This window comes from Zea mays, chromosome 10 (assembly GCF_902167145.1).
Source record: "Zea mays cultivar B73 chromosome 10, Zm-B73-REFERENCE-NAM-5.0, whole genome shotgun sequence".
Taxonomy (NCBI): Eukaryota; Viridiplantae; Streptophyta; class Magnoliopsida; order Poales; family Poaceae; genus Zea; species Zea mays.
The window spans coordinates 106,403,812-106,421,958 of NC_050105.1; the positions used below are offsets into that span (position 1 = coordinate 106,403,812).

Sequence of the window (18,147 nt, forward strand, 5' to 3'; positions counted from 1 at the left end):
AACGTAAATAGTAATGATTCACACTCGAATACCAATGGTAACAAGTTTGAATAGGCCGATATTTATTTCTAGTGTGGTATTCAATTACGGTTGAACTTAAACAAACATGATTTTATGTTATTGGTTAACTATAATGTTACCAATATGTGAGCCAAACGGCACCCCAAAGTTTAGGAGGATGACTCAAAAACAAACACTCCCTAAATTTACAAAATCTTCCTTCCAAAGATAGAGTAGCGCAAAATGAAACCGTGGTAGCATATGTTTATTACGTCAGAACCAAACAAAGGATGTGGATACTATGACGACTTTATTGCATTACAATGCAAGTAGTCATGAAGAATCGAGAAGTGTCGTCACAAAACTTGTTTATACAAACATAATACCGTAAACATATATTTGCAAAACTTGGGAACTAAAACATGAAACCAACACTATGTATGAGTTATTTAGACATGATACATTGATTTACTTGTACAAATCAATCGGCGTTTACACAACAATCAACATAGAAAAACCAGTGGAGTGGTTTGTCCGCATTATTGCACTTCTGTAAGGAGAGTGCCTGGGGACGCAACACTGAGCGTGCCAATAAACCATGATTAAGAACTGCACATCCCAAAATAAGATATTCCACTATTTGTCAGTTAAGGGAACCGAATATACCGAAATATGTACTTCTGCCACAAGATAATGAGCCTACCAAATGCTTTGCCAACGCTCGGGCAAACAGCACGAAGAAACAGCCACCAGGCTTTGTTTCACACTACCCTATCTTTGTATCAATTGCAGAGGAAAGCTTTGTGGGGCCGTGACACCCAAACCTGGACATAACCCATCTACAGATTGGTATCATCAGCATATAATGCTTGAAGCTTGAAAGAAAATTGAGACACGTATAAAACTTCACGAGTAATGTTCTTCACCAAATGTAACGCAGATGTTTATCCTTGTATTATGGTACAAAAGATTAATCAAGCTGAGGGCATGTATACAAAGACTCAAACATTGCATGCCTTATAAACATCATTTGTTTATCAATAAGTGGGCTTTAAACAAATGATGCATAAAAAATGGTCCAATCTCTAGGGTACATTTACTCAAGAGGTAATACTCTAAATATCATTACTAGCGCTACATCCTCAGAAAAGAGAATAATCCCTTAAACATGAAACAGAAATTTACTAACTCCCTATTTAATATTTTTTTATCGAACAACGCATGAAGGCTGCATGGCATTTCATTAAAAGCAAGGTCAATGGTACAGTCAAGTGCTTGGCTATAGGTCAAGTTATAAGAGCTATGTTATACATTACTACATTAGTCGTCTCTTGTTTATATAAAAAGGTTTTTTTATTATGTGGTACAATGTCTCAAATTCTCTTTTCTGTCTTCTCAATACACTTGCTACTTGGGCCCACTACGCATAAGCTCCCGTGCCCAGCAAGTCACTTGCATGAGAAATAAGCTCTTGCCTCTTCTCTTCTCAACATCAGCATTAGCTTGGCTATAAGATCATTATTGTACTTGCTCTAAGAAAGGAAATCGTACAAACAGGAGGGCTACAGCAAACCTTCTTAGTACACACCCTCATGCCATAGCCTCTTGTTTTATTAGTCTATCATATCAAGATACAGAATGTTCAGGATTGCTGTGCTGTGCATAACACCTAGGAGAGCAACTCAGTAACAATAAATCAAGGAACTAAGTGGTTAAATGTCGGTCACTCTTGTTATGTCGGCAGTAATAACCTGACAACCAATGCCTCACTAGAACTGCTGTACAATAGATTTGTCAAGCACTTCAATAGCTATATGAGAATATTCATGTGTAAACAGTAGTAATACTGACAGTTGGTGCTATGGCAAGGCTTAATGAGGCTTATCACTTCAAATGGGACTGTATGGTATCTTCTCTATTAGTTGGGAATGAATTATTTACATCAACTAACTACAACTATTAATAGAGCCATGTACATAGTGAGATGTGTTGCAATAATTCCAAATAGATCCGCCTCCCTAGATCTATTCCCTATCTGTCTATCAACATCTTTTTTATGAATTGTCAAAAGATCACGACAGGAGCATTATGAAATGCAAACTTCCAATTTCATAATGCTATTTTCCTGCATCTCTATCTGCATCAAAGAGATCGAAAACCTTCTCAGATGATCATGCATACAGCAGACCTCCACAAGATACTGGCCTTATGTTTTCTAAGCATTAAGCAACAGTGGTATATTAAGGGACGTAAGCTGGAGTCCTTGACAACAAGCCATCCAGACCACAAGGTGTATCACATGGTGAAAAGATCCCCAAATGCATTGTATCATGCCAGAGATTCAGCGACTTATGTAGTTGTAACCTATACCCTTTATTTTTTATTTGTAGATGTTGTGAACATATTTAGAAGGGGCTAACTGCCAAGTAGACTAAATACTGATGTAAGAACTTTACAAAAGTGTACAGCTAGTTCACTATTGTACAATTCATAATGGGTATGAAACTTCTCCCTTGTAGGCATGACCCAATATGAGATTTAAGAAATGATCTCTAAAATGGTTTCAAAGATGACAAGGTGACCCAAGGCACACACCTTATCAACTAGGCGGCAAGGCATAACTAGACACCGAAGGTGAGCTGCAGCCACCTGGACACCTAGGTGCCTAAGGGAGAGAGAACTCTAGACTGAAGAAACATAAGCCTAAGTGCCTAGGCAACACCTTTGAAACAGAGATCTTTAGACTGAAGAAACATATGCCTAATACATAGAACATATAGAAAAAGAAACCTTCCAAACTAACAGAACTGTTCTTATCTCTAGTTTTCAACTCACAAGGTGCTGGTGGGTTTTGCAGAAACAGTGTGGGTGATATATGAACCACGAATAGGTGTGTAGATATTAATGCAATTGTATAACATGACAAGATTAGGCCTCTAATTCATAAGCCTGCATAAAAGTGCATCTACCAACATGTGTATTCCACCTCAAAGGTGTTCAGATTAAAATATTAAATTGCATTGGTAAACGAGGTTTGCCCTGTCATTTATCATAGCGGAATAACAAAGTGGTTCAGACTGAGATACTAGATTCCCCCTCCCTCCTGTGCCGCACACTGTCCCTGCCCCTGCTGCCCAGGCTGCCAGCCTCCTACGGCACGGGCACCATGGCCACCGCCATGTCCCCGTCGTCCTTTGCCCTCCAACCTCCTTCCACTACAATCTACGCTTCTCATCCCCTACCAATCTAAGCCCATCACAAAGACATATATAGTTTATCATTATTTACATTTAGCTATTCAGTCCAATATTATACACCTTCCAAGTGGATCCCTTCTATCCCACAGAAAAGTTTGCCCTTTCTGCACTTGATACCCTTATCTATAGCTACCAATCCTCAAAAGTTGTTCATCCATATTCTTTATTAATGATAATGATAGGTAAAGTTCTGAAAAACAGGATCCATTAACCTTACTAAACCGCTTGAAAACTTCACTAGGATGAAATTTCTAGGGAACATGGATAAATCTCTCTGAACCAGGTGCTGACTGCTACGATCCCATTGATTAGCAGTGCTACTGAAGAATAATGGCCAATTAAGCACAAATTCATAATAGTAAGAAACAATCTATTCATTCAAAGAGGACCAGGCTTAGCCCGGGTGGTGAAGGCGGCGAGGTCCCCTTCACCAGGTCGGGGATTCGATCCCCGATTTCTCACAAAAAAATCTGCTTGCTGTCCTCACCCGCTCTCAGGGGAGCGACTCGGCTGTGGCTGGCTCTGGCCTGGGTGGGCCTTTGCAGTGTGGAAAGCCTGTGAGTCGACCCGTTAGTGACGGGAGGGCAGGGTTCGGGGGTTTCTCGGTCAGGATCGTTCGCTGTGATCTTCTATCCATGGAAAGCCGCGAGGGTGGTCTTACCCTCCCCGGTCGAGTTTTTTTTAATATATTCATTCAAACTGCAAATGATGTCAAACACATGCAAGTAAGATAAAATATAAAACTCAAGTGAAAGAAGAAAGTGTACTTGACACCATAGGACTGCTTTGTCTCAGCAACAGCAGATGATTATAAGAAAATCGTGTGCCAAGTACCACAATATAAACAGAGTGTTATTGGCATAATTGGGGCCAAGAGCTCAACAGAATCTACTATCTTACAAAAGGGTGTTTCCACTGTTCATCTTTGAGAAACAATTGTTGTCTTAATAGTTGGACATGACTAGTGTCAGTTTAGTCTTTGTTACCATCAGTTCTGATGAAAATATACTCACACATCAACGCTACAAGTGTTCCCGACATGACTTATAAAAAGTTTCTATTTATTGTGACATTGAAACAAAACTGAGTGCAAATAAATAACTAGAAACAGTTGTATCTATGCTACAAATGTAAAAGTTGAAATGCACAAGCACATATTAGTTATGATAAACTTACAGATCAAATCTTTGATATGGTTCCTCAATTTGTCTGGAGTCCAGCAACATAGTTATCTCTGGAGCACTTTCGCCCATCGTAGTCCTTACTCCTTAGGTGGATGAAATGAATTATTTTAGTACTGCACCCAGCAGGTACACAGTTTTTTGTTCATTCTGGAAGATTGCACTGGAGATGACATGCAAAACAATCAGGGTACTGCACAGAATGCGCTTGCCTTCACCGCCACCCATCAATAAACTTATGGCTTGATTACAACAGCCATGAAACAAGACAGACCATCAAGATCATAGGATCTTGTGACGAGATGAATACAACTAGCTCCATCCTACTAGTCATATGAATTGATCTTTTCGTGTAGCAGTGATGCATTAATCCCAAGCAAACAAGGGTTTAACTCTATTACTGCCTTTAAGTCCTGCATGGAGATGGAATTTGTCTCTGGAGGTATAACAGAACTCTGCCCAGGAACATGGTTATGCACTGATACACCATTTATTAGCTTTCGGCACAGCTGCTGCTTCAATGTCTCATGCCTTAGTTTGCCATGTCGAGACCTTGCTCTAACTAATTCAATGCAAGATCCAATTAACTGCTTCATGAAAACATCAATGCCATTATTCAACAAATTAGCACACTCTATCGAGACCCCTTCCAACCCATTTGCTCCTGCCACTTTGTCCATCCTTTTCTTCACTGACGAAGTATCACAGAGTTCACCATCTTCAATACAAGTATCAGAGGTATCCTTTGAACTCACAGAAGCAAGGGGTAAAGGTATTTGGGCCACACCAAAACTGCCATGACGTAACTGAATGCCAAGTGGTGCTTGAACTGGACCTTGGAATTGGTGTATAATTTCTTGACCCAGGTTTTCTCTTGAAGCCTTAGAAAACCTATTGCTGTGTAGAGAATTATGTAAACTGACTGGTTCCTTCTCCACACGCGGTCGCTTGATGAGCAGCTCTACATGGTCTTTTTTTTGAAATTGTGTACATCTCTTCAGATCACTCAAATGATGAACACCATTCTCCAGCATAATAGTCTCACAATGATTCAGTGATGACTTTTGGGTTAGTACATTTTCCCTTCTGATTAATGGTTTTTTCTCTTTGGCATTTAGGTTCAAGGCACCACCATTGTCCCAGACAGGAGGAACAACTGCATGGCCAGAAGTGGTGGCACCTCTGACCAGCTTAGGGTCATTAATTACAGGTGGGCCACAAGCTCGACTGGCATTATGTAGAATGGAACAGATAAGGTGGTTGTGCAATGGGAGGTTTTCACGGCCAAGTGCCACAAGACAGAGCTTCTCGAATTCATTCTTGCTCAATCTTGAAGATAAGAACCTTTCCAGGTGCTGAAAGTATTTATTTCCTCGTTCATGTCCTATCCTCTTAAAAATCTTGGACTTGATCTCACTAACATCAATATGAGTATTCTGGGCTACTGCAGGAGATGTTAATGTCTGAAGGCTTGGAGTGGGTTGTACTGATGGTGGTGTAGAGGACGGCATTTCTCAGGAAAAGAATTCCATATATCTACAACTGAACTGCAAAGTAGAATACCACGAAGAACTCTGAATCCGATACTACACTGCCAATCATGGAAAATCACTGCAATGAAAAATATCTCAATCAAAAACATATAAAAAGTGTAAAGTCATGAGAAAAAGCATGGAAAAACATGCCACCAGTAGACACTGGCTTACCCAAGAATAGTTAATCAGTATCTCCAACTAATAGAATACTAAAGTTGTGCTTAGTATAAATTTGGCAGACGGGATTGGGATTGAGATAAGAGGTGACTGTGGGATAAAAAAAATTATAGAAAGCAATCAGAAATTAGGATTACTCTACCCCATATGTCAATCGCTATGCATAAACCAAAGATGCATTAGCCCATAATGGTACAAACTCTTGTAATCCAATACAGGCCAGCATAGCTTTAACAAATGTAGGAATGGAATCCAACTCATGTTGAAAATGAACCACAAACAAAGGAACTCACACTACTAATTCCGTTAAAAATGGCATGTTCAGGTCAACTCTAAACTAAAAGAAAAGCAATTCTGAAACAGATACTAAAGAGAAAAAAGGGGGCATGTTTCCCTGAGGTGACCAACCTGCCTTTATTCACAACAGCACAAAATTCAATCTGATGTTTTCCTGGGGTAAACCGAACCAGCTATGACATTACCAAGAGCACTCCAATCTAGGTCCACACAAAAAAAATTGTGACCATCTGCTGCCAGATAAGCCTGATTCTGTAAAATCGTCTTACTTCTAATCGAAGGACAACAACATCTCCAAATATCCACCAAACAGAGAGCCCAAATAACAAGCTCCAGAGTGACCAGATTGTGTTAAGATACTGTTGAAAAGTTCAGATCATATATGTAATTCCACAAACACAAGGTTTGCCGATCAAATCCACGTCATCTCAATCAAAGAGACAATACAGCTAGGGTTTCGCACGAAATTCAAACTTTCAGGCTCGAACCCGTGCACAGAGCAAGAAGACATCGACCAAACAAAGGGAATAAAGAAACCGCAGCACAGCTTACACGGCAACACCAAACCCTGCCACGACACGAGTCACACGAGTGTAGAGCTCAAACTCCCCAATCCCCAGCTCGCCTTCTCTGATCCAATCCGGGTCACCCAATTCCGACCCCAAAGCGAAGCTTCCGCACCCGAATTCTAGCTCCCCGGCGCCCAAATAGTGAGTCCGAGGCTGCGCTGGCAACTGGCGCGGCCGCCATTGGCCGCCGGTCCGCCATTGCCGGCCGCAGCCGCACCGCGCGTGGGGTCGGTTAGAGGCGGGGGGATTGGAACGGGGGCCCAGAGCTCTCACCTTTGCTACTTCTGCGCGCGCGCAGGCACGGGCGAGGCCGTGTGTTGCAGGAGTGATCGGGAGCAGCTCCTGGTGCTGTTCTCGCCGGTCTCCACAGGATGCTGCAGCTGTGGCCGCTATGTCGCCGAAGCGTGCTCTCACGGAACACTTCGTTTGCAGGAGGGGGCAAGGCCTGGGGTGCTTCGCGACGGCTCCCGGCGCCGGCGGCTGCTGGCCTGATGCTGCGACGGAGGTGGTGGTGCGAGGTTGCTGACTGCTGTCGGGTTGGGCTTGCCTGGTGTTTGAGCTGCGGCCGTTCTCCGTTCCGTCTCGGTCTCGATGTTGTTGTACTTGTTCTCTCTGACTCGCCCCTCCCTTCTTCTTCACTGGCTGCCTGCCCTGCAGTCTTCTTTTACGGATTTTTTTTTGTCATTTGTTCCTTTGTCATTTTAGTTTTGCTAGCTCTAAATACTTGTCTAGTAGGTCTATAACACATCTAAATGCATTACGAGCGCACGTAACATTGCGAGCGAAACATACCATTGGTACTAGGCTTTGATACTGTTCGTTTGCCTTCCGCAACGAATTCTACTGATTTAGTATTTTATATTGTTTTATCTCTATAGATTATAATTTAATAGTTCAAACCATTAGTTTTAATCTGAAACCAATAGTAACGATTGTATTATATTTATTTGTGATTTCATCTATTCTTTTTTATTTATTGTGTTTTAGTTAAAAATAAACTAGCGAGCATAGAGAAATATGACGCCTTTCACACTCTACTAAATATTCAAAATGAACCATCTAATGATAGAAGAAAGTCGAGAAATCAAGGAAGAGATATACTAATGTCCCTTCAACGTCATCACGACAGTCTTGTGGAAATTGACTCGTCCTTCTAAAGATATATTTCTAGTCTCAAGTCTATCATTCAAAAGCAACAAAGTGAAAAACTTGATCGAATTTGTGGAGTATGACACAAGTCAGGAGAGTCCACCGTATCTGTAACAAGTCAGGAGAGTCCACCCATCTGTAACATTCTAAAAAATTTTGAATGCCAAATTTTATTTTAAATAATATTTTTTGTTTGAATTTGTGGAGTATGACACACATTATTTTTAAATTGAAAATTTATGAAATGCAATTTTTAAAACTTGAGTGATGCATTCATGTCACACCATTTTTTTGTTTGAGACAATTCAATCGATGTTTTATTGTTTCCGCTATCGACAGTTATCACATCCGGATTTAAGGGCAAACTCAGGTGTGTATTGAATATGTACTAGGATCAAGTCTCACACATATGATAGTTCATGGTACATAATCAATGTCACATTTTTATTATATAATAAAAGTTCTGTACAAAATAGCTAAATAAATTACATCATGTGACGACACGATCCTTCACAACCATAGTGGACTGAGAGACGACGACCTAGACCTCTCTGAATCTTATCGTAGCATCATTCATGCTCCTCCAGTGGTACATGTTCTTGACCTAGTGTGATTATAACAAGGGTGAGCTCACATACGTTCATCGCTCAGCAAGTGTGGGGAATAATATGCATGAGCTCACTTACGGTGGGAACGACTTACCAAGGTAAATAGTTAATACTGAGCATTGCTTTTAATAAGTTGATCAAAATTTTATTAACAATTACTAAGTGTAAGTAGATACCATCCTAATTAAATAAGAGATCATAGATGAATAAAATCTTACAATGCATGCCAAATTTAAGTTTAGTTCCATCATTTAATCATGCGAGAGTCCTGAATCGGTCATGACTGTGAGCACGATTGATATACCAGGTTTACACTTTGCAGAGGTTACACGTCTTTACCCACAAGCCGCGTTACCCATTTGCCAAGAGGTCTCTGACACACCCGACTTTCGGGGGCACCAAGACCCGGACGCGAACATAATTACCAAGTGTGCTGGGACCAAGTCTCACACATATGATGACTCATGGTACAGAAATGAATGTCACATCTTTACTATATAATAGGAGTTCTGTATAAAATAAATAAATAATTACATCATATGTAGACAACAATCCAGCAACCCAAAGTTGACTGGGAGACGATGATCTAGACCTCTCACGAACTCATCTCAGCATCCTCCATGCGCTTCATCCTGTGGGTACCTATTCTTGACCTGTGGGGTGTGAGACATCATGGGTGAGCTCACATATGTTCATCGCTCAACAAGTTGTGGGGAATAATGTGCATGAACACACCAAAGGTGGGAGCTCATGTGAAGTGTAAGGCTTACCAAAGAGAATGGTTAAAGTTGAGCATTGCTTTTAAAGTTGGTCAAAATTTTATTAGCAGTTACTAAGTGTAAGTAGATACCAACCCAAATAAGTAGTAGATCAAAATTGATAATAACACCCACAATGCAATGCATATGAAAAATTAAGTTTAATTCCATAAGTTAATCATGTGAGTGTCCGAGCTGCTCATGATCGTGAGCACGGCTGATGTTGTCTGCTTGTTCTCAAATGCTATAAATCAAGAACAAGGCAACACAATTGTTAATGGTTAAAGGCCTTCGTCCTTCGAAGCATTATTTCCTCTCGGATATAATGATCTTCAGACGAAGGTCATGAAGGACACACCTTCATCATATTAATATATAGGCATGAATATAAATAGAAAAGTGAATGAGTACAGAAGAATACAGAGGAACAAAGATAATAATTGTTGTATATCAATAACTCATTCATTATTATCTTTGTTAAACATGAATAAGTATTAAGAATATTCATATTATAATGGTACATTCGGCTTGCCAAAAGGTAGGAGAGCAAGAATGACGCGAGAGCGATTACAATCCAGCGTGAACAGTACGGTGTTACTGTTCATCTATTTATAGGCACGGGACGCAGCCCGGATAAAAGTACATTTATATCCCTGGTAACTGCCTATAATCCTAACATGAATTATTGAGGACTATAAGGTCTTTAGCCCTTTTCAGTTATCATCACGCTTTGAGCTTCGTCAATATGTTAGGCCGAAGGTCCTTGGCTTTTAGCTTCATCGCCCACTCTTTGTCTCCCGTCATAAAAGAAGTTCTTCATCCCAAAGTCGAAGCTTCATGTAATTATTCATAATCATGCTGAAGACATATGGTTAGACACATTTTTTAGGACCTTCGGAAGAGGAAGGACCCCAACAGCTGATACACCAGTTTTACACTCTGCAGAGGTTGTGCATTTTTACCCACAAGTCATGTTACCCATTTGTCAAGGGGCCATGAATCCCATACACCTCTACCAAGGAGGCGAGGCAGGGTAACACTACGAGGCCTTTACAAAGTTCCACTAGCTTCAGAAAACCCACTACAGTTCTAGGAAGCTCCAATGCAGGATACCCTCGCTTGACGTTCATCGCAGCAAAATCAACCCAAGGACCTCCCTACACTGACCACTCCCCTACTGCCCTTGCCCCTTTTGGATAAGGTAGTCCTCCACTATCTTTCCTAATTAGTCAGCCAAGGGCGTCCCATACCACCCTTGTGGTAGCACTATTTTACCATATGGTTATCCATGTTCCAATTAACAATATGATCTTATTATGAACAATAATTAAACAACAACATAATTGGAACATGATCATAATAAAACATTAGTTTCTCAAAACCAGGTGGAGCAATAGCAAATCTACCCAATAATTCATCTGTCTGCAAGGTGAGGGATGAACAGTGCTAGGGAAAACCTATTAGGTCCCATCGAATTAATCCCGAGCATGTCACAGTGATTAATAGTGAACATTATTAGGTAGAAAGGAGTGATCAAGGGCACGACTTGCCTGAGACTCAAGATTCCAGGTACCAACTTGCTCTTCAGATGACTTGTAGCCTCGTTGTTAGTCATAGCAATACAAACAAACATGGTATAGGCAAAATTAACATTACACCAGACATTAGAACAAATTGCATAAGAGTAATATATGTGTTGCTACGAGATCGTGGGTTCGAGAACTACTAAAATCGGAGTTATGTTTTAAGAAGATATGACTTTCCAAAGGTTTAGGTGATTAAACCATAAAAGATATATGTCGGCGTTTCGAGACCGGGGGGTCCCTGAGCCGACGAGTGAGTGTGCCGCGTGCCCCAGCCCAGATGGGTCGAGCGCGTGGGCGAGCGCGAAGGGGGGAGAGCGAGGTGGCCGGAGACGGGCGTGAAGAGAGGTGGAAATCCCGTGGCCTTCGTGTTCGTCCCGCGCCCAGGTCGGGTGCGCTTGCAGTAGGGGGTTACAAGCGTCCACGCGGGTGAGGGAAGCGAGCGGCCCCAAGAGAGCGCCTGTCCCGTCCTCGTCCCGCGCGGCCAACCTTCTCTAAGAAGGCCCTGGTCCTTCCTTTTATAGTCGTAAGGAGAGGATCCAGGTGTACAATGGGGGTGTAGCAGAGTGCTACGTGTCTAGCGGAGGGAGAGCTAGCGCCCTAAGTACATGCCAATGTGGCAGCCGGAGAGATCTTGGCACCCTGCTGGCGTGATGTCGTGGCTGTCGGAGGAGCAACGGAGCTTGGCGGAGGGACAGCTGTCGGAGCGATCGAGTCTTTGCTGACGTCCCCCTGCTTCCGTAAGGGAGCTGAGAGCCGCCGTCGTCACAGGGCACGCGGGGCGCCATCATTGCCTATCTGGCGGAGCTAGCCAGATGGGACACCGGTCTTGTTCTCTGCGGCCCGAGTCGGCTCGGGGTGGAGTGATGATGGCACTCCCTGTTGACGTGGCGGGCCCGTGCCCGAGGCCGGGCGACGTGGGGGCTCCTCCGAAGCTGGGGTCGAATCTGTCTTCCGTTGCCGAGGCCGAGCCCGAGCCCCTGGGTCGGGCGAGGCGGAGGTCGTTCGGTAGAGGCCAGGGCGGAGTCCGAGCCCTGGGGTCGGGCGAAGCGGAGTTCGTCGTCTTCCGGGTCTTAGCCCGAGTCCGAGCCCTGGGGTCGGGCGAAGCGGAGTTCGCCGTCTTCCGGGTCTTAGCCCGAGTCCGAGCCCTGGGGTCGGGCGGAGCGGAGTTCGCTGTCTTCCGGGTCTTAGCCCGAGTCCGAGCCCTGGGGTCGGGCGGAACGGAGTTCGCCGTCTTCCGGGTCTTAGCCCGAGTCCGAGCCCTGGGGTCGGGCGGAACGGAGTTCGCCGTCTTCCGGGTCTTAGCCCGAGTCCGAGCCCTGGGGTCGGGCGGAGCGGAGTTCGCCGTCTTCCGGGTCTTAGCCCGAGTCCGAGCCCTGGGGTCGGGCGGAGCGGAGTTCGCCGTCTTCCGGGTCTTAGCCCGAGTCCGAGCCCTGGGGTCGGGCGGAGCGGAGTTCGCCGTCTTCCGGGTCCTAGCCCGAGTCCGAGCCCTGGGTCGGGCGGAGCGGAGTTTCCTATGGCGCCTTTGGCAGGGCCTGACTGCCTGTCAGCCTCACTCTGTCAAGTGGCACTGCAGTCGGAGTGGCGCAGGCGGCGCTGTCCTTCTGTCAGACTGGTCAGTGGCGCGGCGAAGTGACGACGGTCACTTCGGCTCTGCCGAGGGCGCGCGTCAGGATAAAGGTGTCAGGCCACCTTTGCGTTAAATGCCCCTGCGACTCGGTCGGTCGGTGCGGCGATCTAGTCAGGGTTGCTTCTTAGCGAAGGCAAGGCCTCGGGCGAGCCGGAGATGTGTCCGCCGTTAAAGGGGGGCCTCGGGCGAGACGGAAACCCCTCGGGGTCAGCTGCCCTTGTCCGAGGCTAGGCTCGGACGAGGCGTGATCGAGTCGCTCGTATGGACTGATCCCTGACTTAATCGCACCCATCAGGCCTCTGCAGCTTTATGCTGATGGGGGTTACCAGCTGAGAATTAGGCGTCTTGAGGGTACCCCTAATTATGGTCCCCGACAGTAGCCCCCGAGCCTCGAAGGGAGTGTTAGCACTCGCTTGGAGGCTTTCGTCGCACTTTTTTGCAAGGGGACCAGCCTTTCTCGGTTGCATTTTGTTCCGGTGGGTGCGCGCGAGCGCACCCGCCGGGTGTAGCCCCCGAGGCCTCGGAGGAGTGGTTTCACTCCTTCGAGGTCTTAATGCCTTGCGTAATGCTTCGGCTGGTCTGGTTGTTCCCTCATGCGAACTGGCCGTAGCCCGGGTGCACGGTCGGGGCCCAAGCTCTCGGGCTGGTATGTTGACGCTGTCAACGGTTCGGCCGGAGCCGGGTTTGCGAGAGCAGCCCCCGAGCCTCCGCACAGGGCGAGAGGGCGATCAGGGATAGACTCGGCTTTTTTACATACGCCCCTACGTCGCCTTTCTGCAAGGAGGAGGGGGGGAGTGCGCCATGTTACCCTCGATGGGCACCGAACATGGTGTCTCCGGTGAGCTGCAAGCGGGTAATCCGAGTGGACGTCCGTGCCCCATTCGTTGGGGGTCGGCTAGGGGCCCAGAGGCACGCCCAAAAGTACCTGCGGGTGATCTGCTGGACCCGGTCCCCTGGCGATGGGGTCCGAGGGCTCGATGCCTCCCTCCGATGGGATTCCGTTACAAGATCGCTCCCGCTGGTCTCGGAAATGTCCTAGGGTACCTCGGGAGCGCAGCCCGAGCCTTGGTTATGTATCGAACGTACCCCTGGTCATCCCTCGCTCGGCGTCTGAGGCGACTGTGAACCCTTCGGGGGCCAGCCTTCGAACCCCTGATCAGTAATGGGCGCGGAGCCCGAGTAGCCTGAGGCGGCCGTGGAGCCCTTCGGGGGGCCGGCCTTCGAACCTCTGACCAGTAGTGGGTGTAGGGCCCACGCGATCTGAGGCGGCTGTTGAACCCCGCGGAGGGCCAGCCTTCGAACCTCTGATCAGTAAGGGGGGGCTCGGAGCCCGGTTCCTTCACAGGGAAGGATCCTTTTCGGGGTATCCCCCTTTCCCGGTCCCTGTTGCAAGAGATAGAGAAAGAGGAAAAAAGGAAAAGGATACGAAATCGAACGACGTGGCGTACCTCTTTGGGCGCGGTTATTACGGCGAAGGCGAAGCGTCGCCCGCTTCTCCCGCCAGGGGCGCCGCCTATCCCGCCGCGGAGTTAATGCGACGGGGCGAGTGGTTGGCGGGGCGGCCGTTGTGCGTGCGCGAGCCGTTCGAGGGACGGATCACGGACGCGCCGTCTTCACGTCGTGAGAGGAGGCTCTCTTGCTGCCCCTGGATGGGACGTGAGCCTGGCTGACGACGTGACCGCTGCTCCCGCCCGCCTGCCACCGTCATTACTGCCGGCCCACTTTCGGCCGAATTGACCGTCGCGCCAGGCTGGCGCCGCTGGGTCGCCTCGAGTCGCAGCATTGGTTCCGCAACCGAAGAGGCGCGACGGTGGCGCAAGTGGCTGTGCAGTTGCCTGCATGCAGCATCCGGCGTGCCGGTTGCGCGACGCGTGGGCCTGGGCCTCCATGCTGGCGCGCTGGGAGTCGGAGAAGCGTGTCCACTTGGCGCGGTTGCATGCCGCCTGCATGGCTGCCCACTCCTTCCGCCCGTTGGTCTGGGCAAAAGTGGGGGGTCGCTTGTAACCGCTGGGCGGTTGTGTGCACCACGCGCGGCGCTTTGGCTTCTTCTGCTCTGAGCCGGTTTGCATGACATGCGGGACCCAGCCCCCGCGCCGCAGGGGAGGGCCTTGGAACGTGTTGGAGAAGACTCAGCCCGTGGCGTTTGGGGGCGCACGTAGGGAGAGTTGCCTTTAAAAGGAGGGTGACCCCTTTCGGAAGGCAACCATGTCTTCTTCCTCCCTTATGTGGGTGTAGCCCCCGAGTGTATTTCTTGCAGGAGTTCCTGACCTTCGGCGTTGGAGATGCATCGCTGGAGGATGCCCGAGGGGCTGCGGTGGTAGAGCTCCTCCTCATCGCCCAGCAAGACGAACGACTTGGCGCGTCGCGCTACCCGCCGAGCCTCGGCTTGATTGAGGGGTAGCTCTCCTCGGCGGAGATATTGCAGGTACAGGGTCTACCAATTTCGATCAGGCGTGGCCCCACTCTGCTCCTCCTCGACGTCCAGTGCCTCGCCCTCGGGGGCCGAGGTTACCTCGGGCTGAACCGAGGACGCCTCGGGCTGAGCCGAGGGTGCCTCGGGCTGTGCCGAGGGTCCCTCGGGCTGTGTCGAGGGTGCCTCGGGCTCGGGCGTGTCGTCGATCTTGACGGAGGGTTGATGCAGATCCCGAGAGAAGACGTCCAGGGGAACCGTTGTTCGCCCCGAGGCTATTTTAGCCAGCTCGTCCGCGGTCTCGTTGTAGCGTCGAGCGATGTGGTTGAGCTCGAGCCCGTAGAACTTGTCTTCCAGGCGCCGAACCTCATCGCAGTAGGCCTCCATCTTCGGGTCGCGGCAGTGGGAGTTCTTCATGACTTGGTCGATGACGAGCTGCGAGTCACCGCGGGCGTCGAGGCGTCTGACCCCTAGCTCGATGGCGATCCGCAACCCGTTGACCAGAGCCTCGTACTCAGCCACATTGTTGGACGCCGGGAAATGGAGGCGTAGCACGTAGCGTAGGTGCTTCCCGAGGGGCGAGATGAAGAGCAGGCCCGCGCCGGCTCCTGTCTTCATCAGCGACCCGTCGAAAAACATGGTCCAGAGCTCCGGTTGGATCGGAGCCGTTGGCAGCTGGGTGTCGACCCATTCAGCTACGAAGTCCGCCAACACCTGGGACTTGATGGCCTTCCGAGGGGCGAACGAGATCGTTTCGCCCATGATTTCCACCGCCCACTTTGCGATCCTGCCCGAGGCCTCTCGGCACTGGATGATCTCCCCCAGGGGGAAGGATGACACCACAGTTACCGGATGAGACTCGAAGTAATGTCGCAACTTCCGCCTCGTCAGGATCACTGCATACAGCAGTTTCTGAACTTGTGGGTAGCGGATCTTGGTCTCGGACAGTACCTCGCTGACGAAGTAGACTGGCCTCTGAACGGGCAATGCATGCCCTTCTTCTTGCCTCTCGACCACAATCGCGGCGCTAACCACTTGGGTGGTCGCGGCGACGTAGACCAAGAGGGCTTCTCCAACAGCTGGGGGCACCAAGATAGGCGCCTTTGTAAGGAGCGCCTTCAGGTTCCCGAGAGCTTCCTCGGCCTCAGGGGTCCAAGTGAAACACTCGGTCTTCCTTAAGAGGCGGTACAGAGGCAGACCTCTTTCGCCGAGGCGTGAGATGAAGCGGCTCAGGGCCGCGAGACATCCCATGACCCTCTGTACGCCTTTTAAGTCCTTGATGGGCCCCATGCTGGTGATAGCTGCGATCTTCTCCGGGTTGGCTTCGATGCCTCGCTCGGAGACGATGAACCCCAGGAGCATGCCCCGGGGTACCCCGAAGACACACTTCTCAGGATTGAGCTTGACTCCTTTTGCCTTGAGACATCGGAATGTCACTTCAAGGTCGGAGAGGAGGTCGGAAGCCTTCCTTGTTGTGACCACGATGTCGTCGACGTAGGCCTCGACTGTGCGACCGATGTGTTCGCCGAACACATGGTTCATGCACCGCTGGTACGTCGCGCCCGCATTCCTCAAACCGAACGGCATGGTGACATAGCAGTACATGCCGAAGGGCGTGATGAAAGAAGTCGCGAGCTGGTTGGACTCTTTCATCTGGATTTGGTGATACCCTGAGTAGGCATCGAGGAAGGACAGGGTTTCGCACCCAGCGGTGGAATCCACGATTTGATCGATGCGAGGTAGAGGGTAGGGAACCTTCGGACATGCTTTGTTGAGACCAGTGTAGTCTACACACATCCGCCATTTCCCCCCTTTCTTCCTCACAAGCACAGGGTTGGCAAGCCATTCGGGATGGAATACCTCTTTGATGAACCCTGCCGCCATTAGCTTGTGGATCTCCTCGCCTATCACTCTGCGCTTCTCCTCGTCGAATCGGCGCAGAGGCTGCCTGATGGGTCGGGCTCCGGCCCGAATATCCAGCGAGTGCTCGGCGACATCCCTTGGTATGCCGGGCATGTCCGAGGGACTCCACGCAAAGACGTCGGCGTTTGCGCGGAGAAAGTCGACGAGCACTGCTTCCTATTTGGGGTCGAGCCCGGAACCAACCCGGATCTGCTTGGAGGTGTCACCACTGGGGTCGAGTGGGACGGCCTTAACCGTCTCCGCTGGCTCGAAGTTGCCGGCATGGCGCTTCACGTCTGGCACCTCTTTGGAGAGGTTCTCCAGGTCGGCGATGAGGGCCTCGGACTCGGCGAGGGCCTCGGCGTACTCCACGCACTCCACGTCGCATTCGAACGCGTGTTTGTACGTGGGGCCGACGGTGATGACCCCGTTGGGGCCCGGCATCTTGAGCTTCAGGTAGGTGTAGTTGGGGACGGCCATGAACTTCGCGTAGCATGGCCTCCCCAGTACCGCGTGGTAGGTTCCTCGGAACCCGACCACCTCGAACGTCAAGGTCTCCCTTCGGAAGTTGGAGGGCGTTCCGAAGCAGACGGGAAGGTCGAGTCGTCCGAGGGGCTGGACGCGCTTCCCAGGGATGATCCCGTGGAAGGGCGCAGCGCCTGCCCGGACGGAGGACAGATCGACGCGCAGGAGCCTGAGGGTCTCGGCGTAGATGATGTTGAGGCAGCTGCCCCCGTCCATCAGGACCTTGGTGAGCCTGACGTCGCCGATGACGGGGTCGACGACGAGCGGGTATTTCCTCGGGCTCGGCACGTGGTCGAGGTGGTCAGCTTGGTCGAAGGTGATGGGCATGTCGGACCAGTCTAGGTAGACTGGCGCCGCCACCTTCACCGAGCAGACCTCCCGGCGCTCTTGCTTGCGATGCCGAGCCGAGGCATTCGCCACATGCGCACCGTAGATCATAAAGCAGTCGCGGACCTCGGGGTACTCTCCTGCTTGGTGATCTTCCTTCTTGTCGTCGTCGCGGGCCCTGCCACCCTCCGCGGGTGGCCCGGCCCTGTGGAAGTGGCGCCGAAGCATGACGCACTCCT

The 18,147-nt window shown here is 49.2% G+C and overlaps 1 protein-coding gene across 6 annotated transcripts; it reads right to left on the minus strand.

The window, feature by feature from the left end:
- Positions 1-291: 291 nt before the first annotated feature.
- On the minus strand, positions 292-7,709 carry LOC100193654 (uncharacterized). Of its 6 annotated transcripts, none has more exons than XR_559662.4 (4): positions 7,290-7,709; positions 4,434-6,049; positions 704-824; positions 292-609 (listed from the first exon to the last, which is right to left on the minus strand). XR_559662.4 is itself a non-coding variant. In NM_001138748.1 (2 exons), the coding sequence occupies exon 2, from the start codon at positions 5,947-5,949 to the stop codon at positions 4,765-4,767; it is 1,185 nt and encodes a 394-aa protein (NP_001132220.1). In that variant the 5' UTR covers positions 5,950-6,049; positions 7,290-7,613; the 3' UTR covers positions 4,299-4,764. The 6 variants fall into 6 exon arrangements, 1 of the variants encoding a protein (NP_001132220.1); XR_559661.4 differs by having other exon boundaries at positions 704-839; XR_002265406.3 differs by having other exon boundaries at positions 704-875.
- Between the last annotated feature and the right edge of the window lie 10,438 nt (positions 7,710-18,147).

What these genes read in the sequence shown, in the direction of transcription:
- LOC100193654 (NM_001138748.1), bottom strand. Translation starts at nt 5,949, where the DNA reads ATGCCGTCCTCTACACCACCATCAGTACAACCCACTCCAAGCCTTCAG.